Source organism: Ruditapes philippinarum, unplaced genomic scaffold (assembly GCF_026571515.1).
Source record: "Ruditapes philippinarum isolate M1 unplaced genomic scaffold, ASM2657151v2 ctg2130_1_1_1_1, whole genome shotgun sequence".
NCBI classification, from domain to species: domain Eukaryota; kingdom Metazoa; phylum Mollusca; class Bivalvia; order Venerida; family Veneridae; genus Ruditapes; species Ruditapes philippinarum.
Genome location: NW_026855895.1, coordinates 148,706 through 161,088, shown reverse-complemented (window position 1 = coordinate 161,088; position 12,383 = coordinate 148,706). Strand labels below are relative to the sequence as shown.

Below are 12,383 nucleotides of genomic sequence, written 5' to 3'. Positions count from 1 at the left end.
AAGGTTTTCAAATGATTTCTTATGATGTAGTAGGAAATGTCCAAGTGGGAGCTTATAGAGAAAAGCACAACGTTTTCAGGTCTACACCTGACAATTTATCTATAAGCTTTTATAATAAAAGTACTTTGAAGTATGTTACGCTGTGATGAATAGAAAATCCTGTGTCCTGGCGAAAGATACAATATAGTAGCAACATATTTAACAGGTAACATAACAATTTCTAATGATGATAGTAAAACCAAAAACGATGCATATAAAAAAACACGAAAAAGAAATATCCCATTTCACTTTTAATTCTCGTGTACAAAGATAAGATATATTACAAATCAAGTAAAAAAATAAAAATAAAAAAGAAAGCAAAGGCAAATTTTTGAAGTAACAAATAATTGCTTTGTATGTAACAACATGAGTGGATATAAGTAAATTAAATAAAATCATCTTTGAAATAATATAATTAGCTAAAGATCTATATTCTTACATTTACAGTTTGTAAGATAAAATAGTTTCAAATTCGCTAAAACAATAACATGAGAAAGTATGAAAAGTAATAAAAACGTCATTTATATACAAAACCCTTAATTATCCAAACTGGTCATTGATTTAAATTTGTTAATTTTCAATAAGGATACACAAATTTCAAGTTTTATATAAAAAACAAAATTCAAATAAGATGTAACCGAAAGTAAGGTATTTAGAGATCTTCAAACACAGAAAGGTATAGTGACATTTAAGCCAAATAATAAAAATGTGTTATAAGCGTGTTGCTTGAATGCTTCTGGAAGATTGCAAATAAGTACTATGTACAAGAAAAAAAATGTTTTATCATAACAACATCCATTTAGAAAGCAACACTGGTAAGGAATATGTATTAAAGTCAACATCTTAGTTTGTAAAGAACAGATGCCCAGTTGGTGGGTAAAATAACGTATTGATAGTCGGATTTCACAACGCAAAGATCATTAATATGAGCAATACAATATACTTCTTCAGAAGAAAACAAACAAATAAACAATGGATAATGAGACGAACATCCTGTCGATTCTGCTAGACTTTTCTTTCCTTTAGAAAGGTTTGTAGAGAAGACCTGCAAAAACAGATAAGCAAGCATGTATACATTTTATTTCACGCTTATGACATACAGCATATAAATCATACAGCATTTTGGACAAATACACGCAATCTGTTCAGCAAAGCTTTTTCTTTAAGTATATTATGTTACCCTTGCTATACATATGTTATGATATGTGATGCTGACAAGGATTGTTTCATTATTACCAGTTATCAGACATAACATAATCTGAGGAATATTGTATATAAATTTAGAGTTTTAAAAAGTAAACAAACATGATTACCTGCAATACATGCAGTCAAAAAGCATGCAACATTTCCACAGATCATTGCTCGAACAACCATTTGTGACAATTCTGACTTCCTTGTAGGAGCAAGAGCACCCAAACCTCCTAAAGTAATTCCTATTGAACCGAAGTTTGCAAAACCACACAATGCGTATGTGGCAATTATTTCTGATTTTTCCTGTAAAAATAAATTTCAAATATAATGACATTTAAAACATATATTGCCTTGTTTCTTTAATTTTATTAATCAATACTTGATATTAATTTGATTCAATTTGTTTTTACTTATCTCATTTTGTTACGATGAACCAACATTAAGCATACTGTTTACAATAACATACGCCTTGATCATTCAGATTAAGATGACAAAAAATTAAAAGAACAAATTATCAAACGCGACAAAGCTCCTTTATAAATTGAAACTTTCAACCAACATTAATTATCTAGTTCATGTGCGATTTGCAAGTGAAGCATTAGTAATTACTAAACACATTTTATTTTCAATAGATAAGCAGACAGGTATAAAATTAAACTGCAAGAAAGCTTAGTTGGTGACAACTATCAGGGGTAAACTCATTTGATATACAGAACAAAATGCAACAAACAATTGTATGGATAAGTGCATTTGCTCACACAAATAGCATAATATGCACCGTATGAATTGAAATAAGGAAAATTGCAATGAAGTTATCTTACACTTATAAAGCCTCCCTTTAAAACCGCGCCGGTTATGTTTAAGACAACATTTTCATCTTTCCAAAACCAGTCAGTAGTATTGAAAAAGTCTGTATAATTTCCGAGATCTTTCCTGTTTTGTATCAAAACCTTTAGATCTCCATACGCTATGAACTCGTTTGTAAATGTTTTAACACCTGCAATCAAGGCAAAATACAAAATGCTACAAGATGTTTTTATATCCTTAAAAATTGAAGCATGGTCTTCGACATTTTTTCTTATTTAAAACAAAGATAAACAGACATTTGTTTTTTTACATTTTAAGAAAACAATGAAATTGTCTTAAATAGGAGAGCAAGCTTATGATTCTTAAAATGCATTATAAACATCAAAATTTATATGAATTGTAAAATCGAATCTGCAGATTCGTAAAAAGCATTGAAAATAGAAGTTTGAACATATTTGGACATAAGCATCTTAACAAAATATAAGTAGTTTCACTGAAATTATTAAAGCTTCAGAATCAAACAATGGTACTGTTTTACAAGACCAAATGTTAGAACTGTATGTATTGCTTACCTACGAGCTCAGCTACTTTTCTACAATCATCGGGTTCCACGCCCATGAAATAAGAAACTGGATAAAGGACGTAGGAACATATGTACTGGAAAGAGAAAAATAGCTTTACTTGATAAAAAAAACAAGAGACTGGATATCCGATAATGTAGAGAAAAAATAATCAAGGAAGAAAATTTTATTATAAAAAAGTGACACAGTCATGAGTCTTGGATATTGACCAAAGAATTTTGTAAATTCTTAAAGGGGCATATTTCTATTACAATTTATGCCAGAGTTATAGAGTATATTTACAAAAAAAGGATAAGTATCAAGTGAATACCATCAGTAGTTTTAAAGTTGCATTCAAAACGTAAACCAATTTTTTTAAACAATCATTCAGTCAATCCATGTCAAAAATTAAGAAAAATAAAATAAAATTAAGGACATTGACCCCGAATAATGATTTCGAAGACATGTACGTACGTGTCAAAATATGAGCTTAATTTAATGCATTACCGGTATTGCAATAACACTTCAGAGGAACCACAGACTTACCTAGAATTCTAAAGAAGTCAATGATAAAGCCCTTTTCGATCTGCTTTAACTTGGTCAATAAAAAACACTAGACATTGTTTTGGGCTCAAAAGAAATATGAAAAATATTATACAAAATTTCTTCAAACTTGTGTTGTTTTTATCAATTAATTAACGTGTTGCAACATATGCTTATTTTTATAAGAGATCTTTAACAATATAGTACAATGATCCCGGTCAAATATATATACATGACAGAAACCTAACCTCAATAGAAATGTGATATAAAATTTATTCAAAGATGAAGATTCTCAAAAAAATGAGTCTAATAACTTACAAGTTATTTGAATAAAAACCATCACATGGTAAATTCATTTGATCATACATGCATATATGTACTCTGCCATCACAAGTTCAAACAGAACCGACAGAATCAGAATTGGCCTCCTACTCGAGGTACTTATTACGAAGATTGCCGAAAAAAGCCGAATGTATATTGGCAGATAATATACCTATCAAACAAGTGTTTTCTTATGTTTTTATGTAAGTAGGATCAGTATTTTATATTATACCTGGAATGTAAGACCCTCTATCCCAACTCTATCACCAAACCATGTTAGTGTAGCATTTAGAAAGGCCAACAATGATAAAAAGGCCAACACATTTACAGCAATGGCTCCTATAATCTTAATGCTTGAGGATGCACCATTTGACGCCGCTTCAATTATGTTATGCTCTGGTCTGAAATAATGTTATATCAATTATTTATACAATGTATATGTATTGCAAAAAAGTATTTTCAGTTCTTTAAAGAGATATTATGCTCATTTTTTGAAAATATTAATACACAGTCTCTTTTCAAGGTTAAATAAACAGGTTTTGAGTATATATAGAGTATATGTATAAATTTTTAAGCCCTACACAATATAGGTGAACAAAGTATGAATCCATAGTGTAAATAAAAAAACCCTGCAGTTTTTCATTTTTACAAATGACCAACTTTACTTGACTAGCAATTTAGAATGCATCTTTCCTTACACAGTTTGTGCATTCTATAAATTAAATTAGACATATTCAGTAAGAATTTGATAGATTTCAATAAATTTCTACAATAAAAACATTTTACTTAATGATGAGCCTTGTATATCTTTAACATTTCTTTCAAAGTCTAACAACAAGATCAATTTCATGACATTGCATTTTGTACCAACCGCAGACAGATAATGCAGCGTCAAATATCTGCAGCTGTTACATTTCACAATGAATTCACGGTTCGCTTAAAATCTTAAACATCTCGAATCAATGATAATTAATCTTGACGCTCCGACATGTTCCGAACACTTTTATGTCTAAGACGTTGCCAATTATAATTACATTCCTTAAAAACATACAAATCATAAAATGTAAACTACATATGTAATCGTGTTTTAAAAGTGAAAGCACATAAATGACTTACGATTTTTCCATTTTTGCGAAGTCATCTTTTTTAGCCTTAGTTTTCTCTGTCTCGGGATAAGATAATTTAGAAATAGCAAGTGCAGCGGGGGCGCTCATTACGCTGGCTGACAAAAGATGATTTGCTGGCACCTGTATGAATTCAAGAATATTTGAAACTTGCCCACATTCATATGAATATAAGTAGTTGTTGGTTTTTATTTTTGGTTTTTGTTATGTGCCGTTTTTATTTGTATTGACTGATATTATTTGTTTGCTTCTTATAAAAATGTACCGTAAAAAAGAATGGCTAATTTTCTCAGTGTGTTTTTTTTTTAATTTCATTCTATGTTGTTTTAAGGTTTTGTCTGTCTGTTTTAATTAATATATATATTTTTTAAATTCTATATTTAATTTTGTGCTTTTGTTTGAAATAGCAAGTCTTGCACACAGGCTGAAAACAGAGCAAAATAATTATTTTTCTGTATTATAAGATGGTAATAAGCTATGCAAATGTCATTAAAATACTATATGTAAGATTACTATTTGCTTGAAAGTGTCTGTACAAAATATTCGAATAAGTTAAGGAAGGAAAATATGTATATTCTGAAAATCTATTATTCTGATATAAAGGGATATAAAGACAGTTAATCGACTATCGAAATGACGTTTAAATGAAGTTACATTGACAAAACAAAACTCTGTTGGATATAGGAATATATGGGTATAACTCACACCAAAGGATATATAAGCTCCTAAAACACTTCCAGCAATCGTGGCAAACCCTCCCGTCATTACTGCATGAAGCTCTGAATGTGTCATATCTTTGAGGAATGGCCGGATCATCAACGGAGATTCCGTCTACAATAACATATAGTCATCATGCAAAGTAGCGACCATATAGACATCAAACCATATGATTTACCATTATATCTCTCTCTATATATATACTCTTTTGAAGGTACAAACGACACGCGTTACCATTTTTTGTAACGACATCACCTAGAATTTCAACACCAAAGCAAAGACAATCTGCTAAGCGAGCCCATTAAACCTCAAAAAACAAATAAGTTTTCTTTAAAGAAAGGGAACATTTGTGTTTTGTAATGCTTTAGTAATATATTTAGAGCTTGTTACATTCTTATCAGTTGAAGAAAGTAAGCTAAGACTTAATTTTATATGAGAAATGAATTGTCATTAATGACATAACTGGAGATGTATCTTGTCTTCTCTACAATTTCTTAATCACTGTATCGTTAGTAAGGGCCAAAGAAGCAAAATAAGCAAAAAGATAGTTCAGCCATATGGCCAGTGAGTACAGCTTCAGAACCTTCACCAGCATAAAAGCATTTTTGAAGTTTCATCAGGCTTTAAGTATTTCTGTTTAATAACTGGTTGATAAATATTTGCTAGAGGAGATGGTGGGGGTGAAAGGCTATTTCTGCCTTACCCCAAATGTAATATAAACACCTAGGATTCCCCCAGCAATTGTCGCATACCCGCTGGTCAGTATTGAATGAAGTTCAGATTTTGTCATATCATTTATGCAGTGTCTGATGAGCGTAGGACCTTCTATCTGATGAAACAAATTCTATATTTTGAATTGCCTTTATATTCATACAACATCCATTAAAACATCTGATAAATCTATTAAAAAAAATTAAAGGCCTATAATGCCTCAGAAATGCATGTTTTCATTCTCGAGAGCTTTTTGTATTTTTATAACTTTTTCTTATATTCCAAAATTTATTCAGTGGCCAATTACCTGAATAATCTTTTGCTTCAAAGGCATTTTGGCAATTCGTGCACTTGTAGTGATTGAGTATTTGTGTGGAAGTTAAAATACTACTTTGTATACTTTTGCATTCATAACAAGAAGTTTCATTATTATTATTCGCACTACTTTCTTCGAGTGATAAGCATCTTAAATGCTCTTCGCTATAAAACTTACGTTAGCCGTTTGTTAAGATGTGGAAAAATAATTATTAGTTTCCGAGTCATAACATGCCTTTAAAATAATTTCAATAAGCAGAATTGAAATTCATGCACGTTTAAACATACGACCAAAAATAAGGAAAATACATATAATTTGACAAGATTTTTTAAACGTGCGCATAACATATAATCAAATATCTGTGCCTATGCCGTATAATAAAATATCAGATTGTATTTATATTTGACCACTCGACATATAAAATGGAAAATCTTAAACATATGTCTGCATGCTAAGTACTGCAAGACAAATGATAAACAGCAAAAGTAGTGCAATACTGTTTGCAAGATGCCTATACATCACATATTTTGCGCAAAACAAATACAAAACACCTCTATATGTAGTATTTTCTTTTATTTGTAATTTTATAAATATTTCATTATTTTTATAGGATCAGGCGCGGAACCCGCTTTCTCTAGTGAGTATATAATACAAAAATGTTTTTAGGTTTACTTTCCGAAGGTACAAACACGCTGTTTCACACCAAGGACAAATACTGGGTTTTCCCAAGAAACATTCTATGTACAATGTACAAGTATATGTTACAAACTAGAATGAGCTTCACCTAATAAAAATGGAATATTTAAAACGTAATATTAGAAAATACTACATAGACCGGTCTTGAGTATCTCACGTAGTTCACAAAGGAAGAATGGTACCGACTCCGTGATTAGGATCGGCAAGCATTACTCCTGTAATTCATATTGATAATATATTGGTGTAGATTCAAGGTCAAAAATATTGAATGAGTTAAACAGAATAATAATATAAAAATATTACTTTCTTCAACTAGTTCACAAAATAGGGACGAAGCTACACGAATTTAATATTCTATTTAGTACAAACCCACAATTAACAGACAAAAAGGATCACTTCTTTAGGGACGCGCTTGACTTTAACACTAACATTATGAGTGATTTAACCACACTATGTATAACTAATACAACGCCGCGTCAAAATACTAGTATAAGCTTGGAACCGCTTATGCATCCCAAATTTATGATAAAGTTAAGAAAAAGACAGTTTCACGTACCATAGAGACAAAAATGTTTGCAGCAGCGTTGATTGATTCAGCAGGTGTGGTCCCCATGCAGAAAGCAAGAAATTGTCCAAGGACCTTGATAATTGCTTGCATTACACCAAGGTAGTACATTATGTTGATGAACGTGAAGAAAAACACCACAATGGATAAAACCTGAATAGCAATCACAAAAGATAATTTGTTTTTACTCTGTCGGATAGAATAGTTATATGGTATCAATGTAATTATAACAAGATATGTATACAATGTTTCTAATGTTGACTTATACGTCAGAAAACATCTTTTATGTTTGTTGGAAACACAACGTTTAAACGTATGCCCAAACAACATTGTGACAATTAAACGCTTACACATATATTGTATATTTGTTTCAGTTTGAAGCAAAACTGAATGTTTTGAAGATTTAATGGCAACTTTCTAGATTTTTTGAAGGGTGTTGAGACCAAATATGTTTTACATTTGCGTAATGAAAATCCTGAGTTGGTCCATTGATATTTCACATGCTAGCCGTTTACTAGTAAATTTGTTTCAAAGTTATAAAGATCAAGATTAGTCATCCTTAGTAGGCTATGAAACTCACCTCAAAGTCTGCCGAATCACAATTTATTATCATAAACGAGATATGAAACTCATTTCGAACTTCGCAAATCACAATTTATCATTATAAATTATAACTTGTATGTGAAACTCACCTCAAAGTCTGGCGAATCACAATTTATTATCATAAACGAGATATGAAACTCATCTCGAACTTCGCAAGTCACAATTTATCATTATAAATTATAACTTATATGTGAAACTCACCTCGAAGTCTGGCGAAACACAATTTATTATCATAAGTTGGATATACGGAACTGGTGAATAAAAATGTATCATCCTTAAGTTAGTCGAATATAAAACCCATCTCAAAGTATGGTGAATAAAATTGGATAATCCTTAGTGGAACACGTTGTATATAGAAATCACCTTAAGTTAGCAAAGAAAGCTAAAATTAACATACCTTGAAAGCAAAAAAGTGTTGGTACCAAGTATCGCCAAAGAGAAATAAAACTCCAGCCATAACATACTCCAGAAACTCTGTGACACGATCCCCTAGCCATTTAAAAATGTCGTAACCCCATTGTGTCCGTAATATCATTAGAGCAAATACATACTGTAGAGCAATACCCCAAAATACAGTGTGCCAATTGACCTGCAATGTTTTAGTAATTAATAATTATCAGAAATGTATGACAATCATGACAATGCAAAGTTGGTTCTTTTGCAAAACTTTATCAAACATTTGATTCCGTTATTTATGCAATTTTAGACATTAATCATTTGCTTTTCAATATTATTACTTATTTGTGATGCTTGCAAGCAAGGTAATTTTTGCAATGAAGCTTATAGAAAATGATATATGAACTATATATATATTGTACATTATATACCAACAGGACTGGAATGCAAGTGTATCTTTATATTTGCGTAATTATTGTTTTAGTCAAATTCAAAACAAATTAAAGGAAACGTGAATTATGAACGTTTTACAAAGTCAAGTCAAATATTTTAATTCTCCCAGGTAGAATATGAATACATAAAGTTTAGTTTTTGTCAAAGCTTCACTGCATGAAGAAGGATAATAGAAGGTCATTTCAAATCAGGTTTTATAATGTTCTCGCAACTGCTTAATAACTGAAGAAAATTACGCGTGTTTGTGGCTGATTAAATATAACGATGATAAAAACGAAAAGGAACATAAATAATTGAAAAGTATTTTGTTCGATTAGATTCGAGGATTATTTTACCCTTGCAGGATTGACGGAAGTGACGTAGAAGATCAAAATATAGAGCACAAGTCCGGCTACAGATATCATATTCTGTGGATGGTCAATCGCTATGTCCAAAATAATGTAGACCACCACACCTACAAACACGCCAATCTTCAAAAACCTGTAAAAACAACAATAATATTTGGAACTGACTTATTGCGATAGAAATTTGTCTTCAGACAAACAAACAGTAATAGGCCTGAACATTAAACATTGAAAAAGAAAAATGGCTACAATAAATGTATAAATAGATATGGGAAGGGAGTACGAAATATATAGTAAGCAGAACAAAACACAGTAAAATATATACTTGGTGAAACGCTTAAATCCTTTCATACTACAAATGTATGAAATAAAATCTTTACTTAAGCTCTGCCACCAAATCATACAAATTTATACCAGTTTATAAAAGTTCCGAATCTGGCCACGCCTCTAGAATGTCTGAAAGGACTGGTACTATCCCACCAGTCGTCAAGCTCTGTCTCATAAGCATTGCCCAACTTCACAATTACTAACAAAATAACGCCAAATATTGTGAAACCCAATAACCGCCAGGATCCTTCGTCGCCAAATCTGGAAAAACACCATTATTTTGCATTTGAAATTAATGGAAAATGTTATAATACTTCCTAGTTTGTATTATTAGTTAATATGCCAAGCAAGTTTAGAATTCCTATTTCAACGCACAGTTGTCGCAAGACGGCGTGCAAGAAATTGGTCTTGACCAAGAATAAATCTCTTTTTTGCAATGATTTCAAAAATGTACCAACAGAACAAAATAGCTCCATGCCAAATTGTGCCTACAATAAAGGGCCAGGCCAACCAATGCCTACAGTATAAAGCCAGGCAAACTTGTGTCTACAGTATAGAGTCAGGCCAGTATGTGCCTATAGTATAGAGCCAGGCCAGTCTGTGCATACAGTATAGAGTCAGGCCAGTCTGTGCCTACAGTATAGAGTGAGGCCAGTCGGTGCCTACAGTATAGAGCCAGGCCAGTATGTGCCTACAGTATAGAGCCAGGCCAGTCTGTGCCTACAACATAAGCAAGCCAGTCGGTGCCTACAGTATAGAGTGAGGCCAGTCTATGCCTACAGTATAGAGCCAGGCTAGTCTGTGTCTACAGTATAGAGTCAGGTCAGTCTGTGTCTACAGTATAGAGTCAGGCCAGTCTGTGTCTACAGTATAGAGTCAGGCCAGTCTGTGTCTACAGTATAGAGTCAGGCCAGTCTGTGTCTACAGTATAGATTCAGGCCAGTCTGTGTCTACAGTATAGAGTCAGGTCAGTCTGTGTCTACAGTATAGAGTCAGGTCAGTCTGTGTCTACAGTATAGAGTCAGGTCAGTCTGTGTCTACAGTATAGAGCCAGGCCAGTCTGTGCTTACAGTATAGAGTCAGGTCAGTCTGTGTCTACAGTATAGAGTCAGGTCAGTCTGTGTCTAACAGTATATAGAGTCAGGCCAGTCTGTGTCTACAGTATAGAGTCAGAGTATGCCATTCGGTTTTTACACTATGAGTCGGGCCAGCTGTTTCAGTATAGTTTTCAGTCGTCTGTTTTAAACAAATTTTACCAGTCTGTTTACAGAAAATTTCGGCCCATCTTTTACAGTAAATTCGACCAGCTTTGTTACAGTAAAATTTCACCAGTCTTTTTATATAGTCACCCCGTCGGTTGCATATAGATCGGTCAGTCTGGTAAGTAAAAATTTTACCCCATTGTTCAGTATTTTTCGGGCCCATCTTGTCTCATATAAATTTCAAAGCCAGTTTGTCTAAAAGTTTTTAGCCGTCTTTCTGCGTATGGGTCGGGTCGTTGTGTTGATAAATTCGGGCCCTCTGTATACAGTAAATTAGGCCTTTGTGTCACGATAGTCCCAAATCTGTGTCCAGTTAAGTCGGGTCTCTGTGTACGTATGGTTCACCGTTGTGTCACAGTTAGATTGGCAGTCGTATCTAAGTTAGATACCAGTCTGTTTACAAACAGATTTTCCCATCTGTGCTTACAGTATAGAGTAAAACCAGCGGGCCTACATATAGGTCGGGGTCATTTTATCTACATATGAGTCAGTACCCGTTCTACGTATAACCCACCAGTCTGTGTTCGTATAGGTCGGGTCAGTCGGGCTCCCATATAGAGTCATAGTTTGCTCGTATAGAGCAGGCCCCAAGTCTTGCTCGTAAGATCAGGTTACGTTTACGTATGGTAGTCAGTCTGGCTACAGTTTTCCAGACCATCGGGCCTAATTATAGTTTCCCCCGTCTGTGTCTACTATAGGTATCAGTTTTCCTAAGTATAGATTCGGGCCCAGTCTGGTTTACAGTATGGGTCGGGTAATCTGGTTACATATAATCAGGTCATCTGTGTCTACAAAAAGATAGTCAGCCCGGTTCAGTATAGAGCCAGGTCAGTCTGTGTCTACAGTATAGAGTCGGGCCATCGGGCCCTGTATAGACCCAGGCCAGCTTGCTTACAGTTAGATTCAATTTTTAAAACGTATAAGTCATGTCTTCCACAGTATAATTATTCAGTCTTGTCTACAGTATAGATTCGGGGCCCATCTGGTCTACAGCTGGGGTCTACAGTATAGATTGGGCCAGTTTTGGCCTACAGTCGGTTTCTACAAAATTAGAGTATCAGTCTTTTTCTACAGTATAGTGGGCCAGTTTTTCACAGTATAGTCGGGCCGTTGTGTCTATATAAGAGTCGGCAGTCGGCTACTTTTATTCCCAGGTGCACTATGGCCGGGCCAGCTTGTCCAGTATAGTTTCACCCCAGTTTTCCCCGAAAAGGGTCACCCCAGTTTTTTTACAGATTAGATCGGCCAGTCTGGTTACATTAGAGCCGGGCCAGTTGTCCACAGTAAACCCAGCCAGTCTTTTTACAGAAAAGGGAAGGTCTCTTTTCTACAGTATAGAGCAGGCAGCTGTTCTACTTTTAAGAGTCAGTCAGTCGTGTCTACAGTTAGAGCGGGCCATCTTGTCTAC

The 12,383-nt window shown here is 33.5% G+C and overlaps 1 protein-coding gene across 1 annotated transcript; it reads right to left on the bottom strand.

Moving 5' to 3' along the window:
• Window positions 1–277: 277 nt before the first annotated feature.
• Window positions 278–9,988, bottom strand: LOC132744749 (sodium/nucleoside cotransporter 2-like). Its single transcript, XM_060733529.1, has 12 exons — window positions 9,801–9,988; window positions 9,378–9,522; window positions 8,591–8,782; window positions 7,582–7,743; window positions 6,006–6,131; window positions 5,291–5,416; window positions 4,578–4,708; window positions 3,694–3,862; window positions 2,610–2,694; window positions 2,052–2,227; window positions 1,353–1,533; window positions 278–1,084 (listed from the first exon to the last, which is right to left on the bottom strand). Exons 2-12 carry the CDS (start codon window positions 9,444–9,446, stop codon window positions 1,062–1,064), a joined length of 1,440 nt encoding a protein of 479 aa, XP_060589512.1. The 5' UTR covers window positions 9,447–9,522; window positions 9,801–9,988; the 3' UTR covers window positions 278–1,061.
• Window positions 9,989–12,383: the final 2,395 nt, after the last annotated feature.

Excerpts from the sequence above, each read along its gene's own strand:
- LOC132744749 (XM_060733529.1), bottom strand. The coding sequence starts at position 9,446 with ATGATATCTGTAGCCGGACTTGTGCTCTATATTTTGATCTTCTACGTC. Across the intron at positions 7,744-8,590 it reads AACACTTTTTTGCTTTCAAG|GTTTTATCCATTGTGGTGTT; the intron begins GTATGTTAATTT and ends ATTGCTATTCAG. Across the intron at positions 3,863-4,577 it reads TTCGCAAAAATGGAAAAATC|ACCAGAGCATAACATAATTG; the intron begins GTAAGTCATTTA and ends ACATTATTTCAG.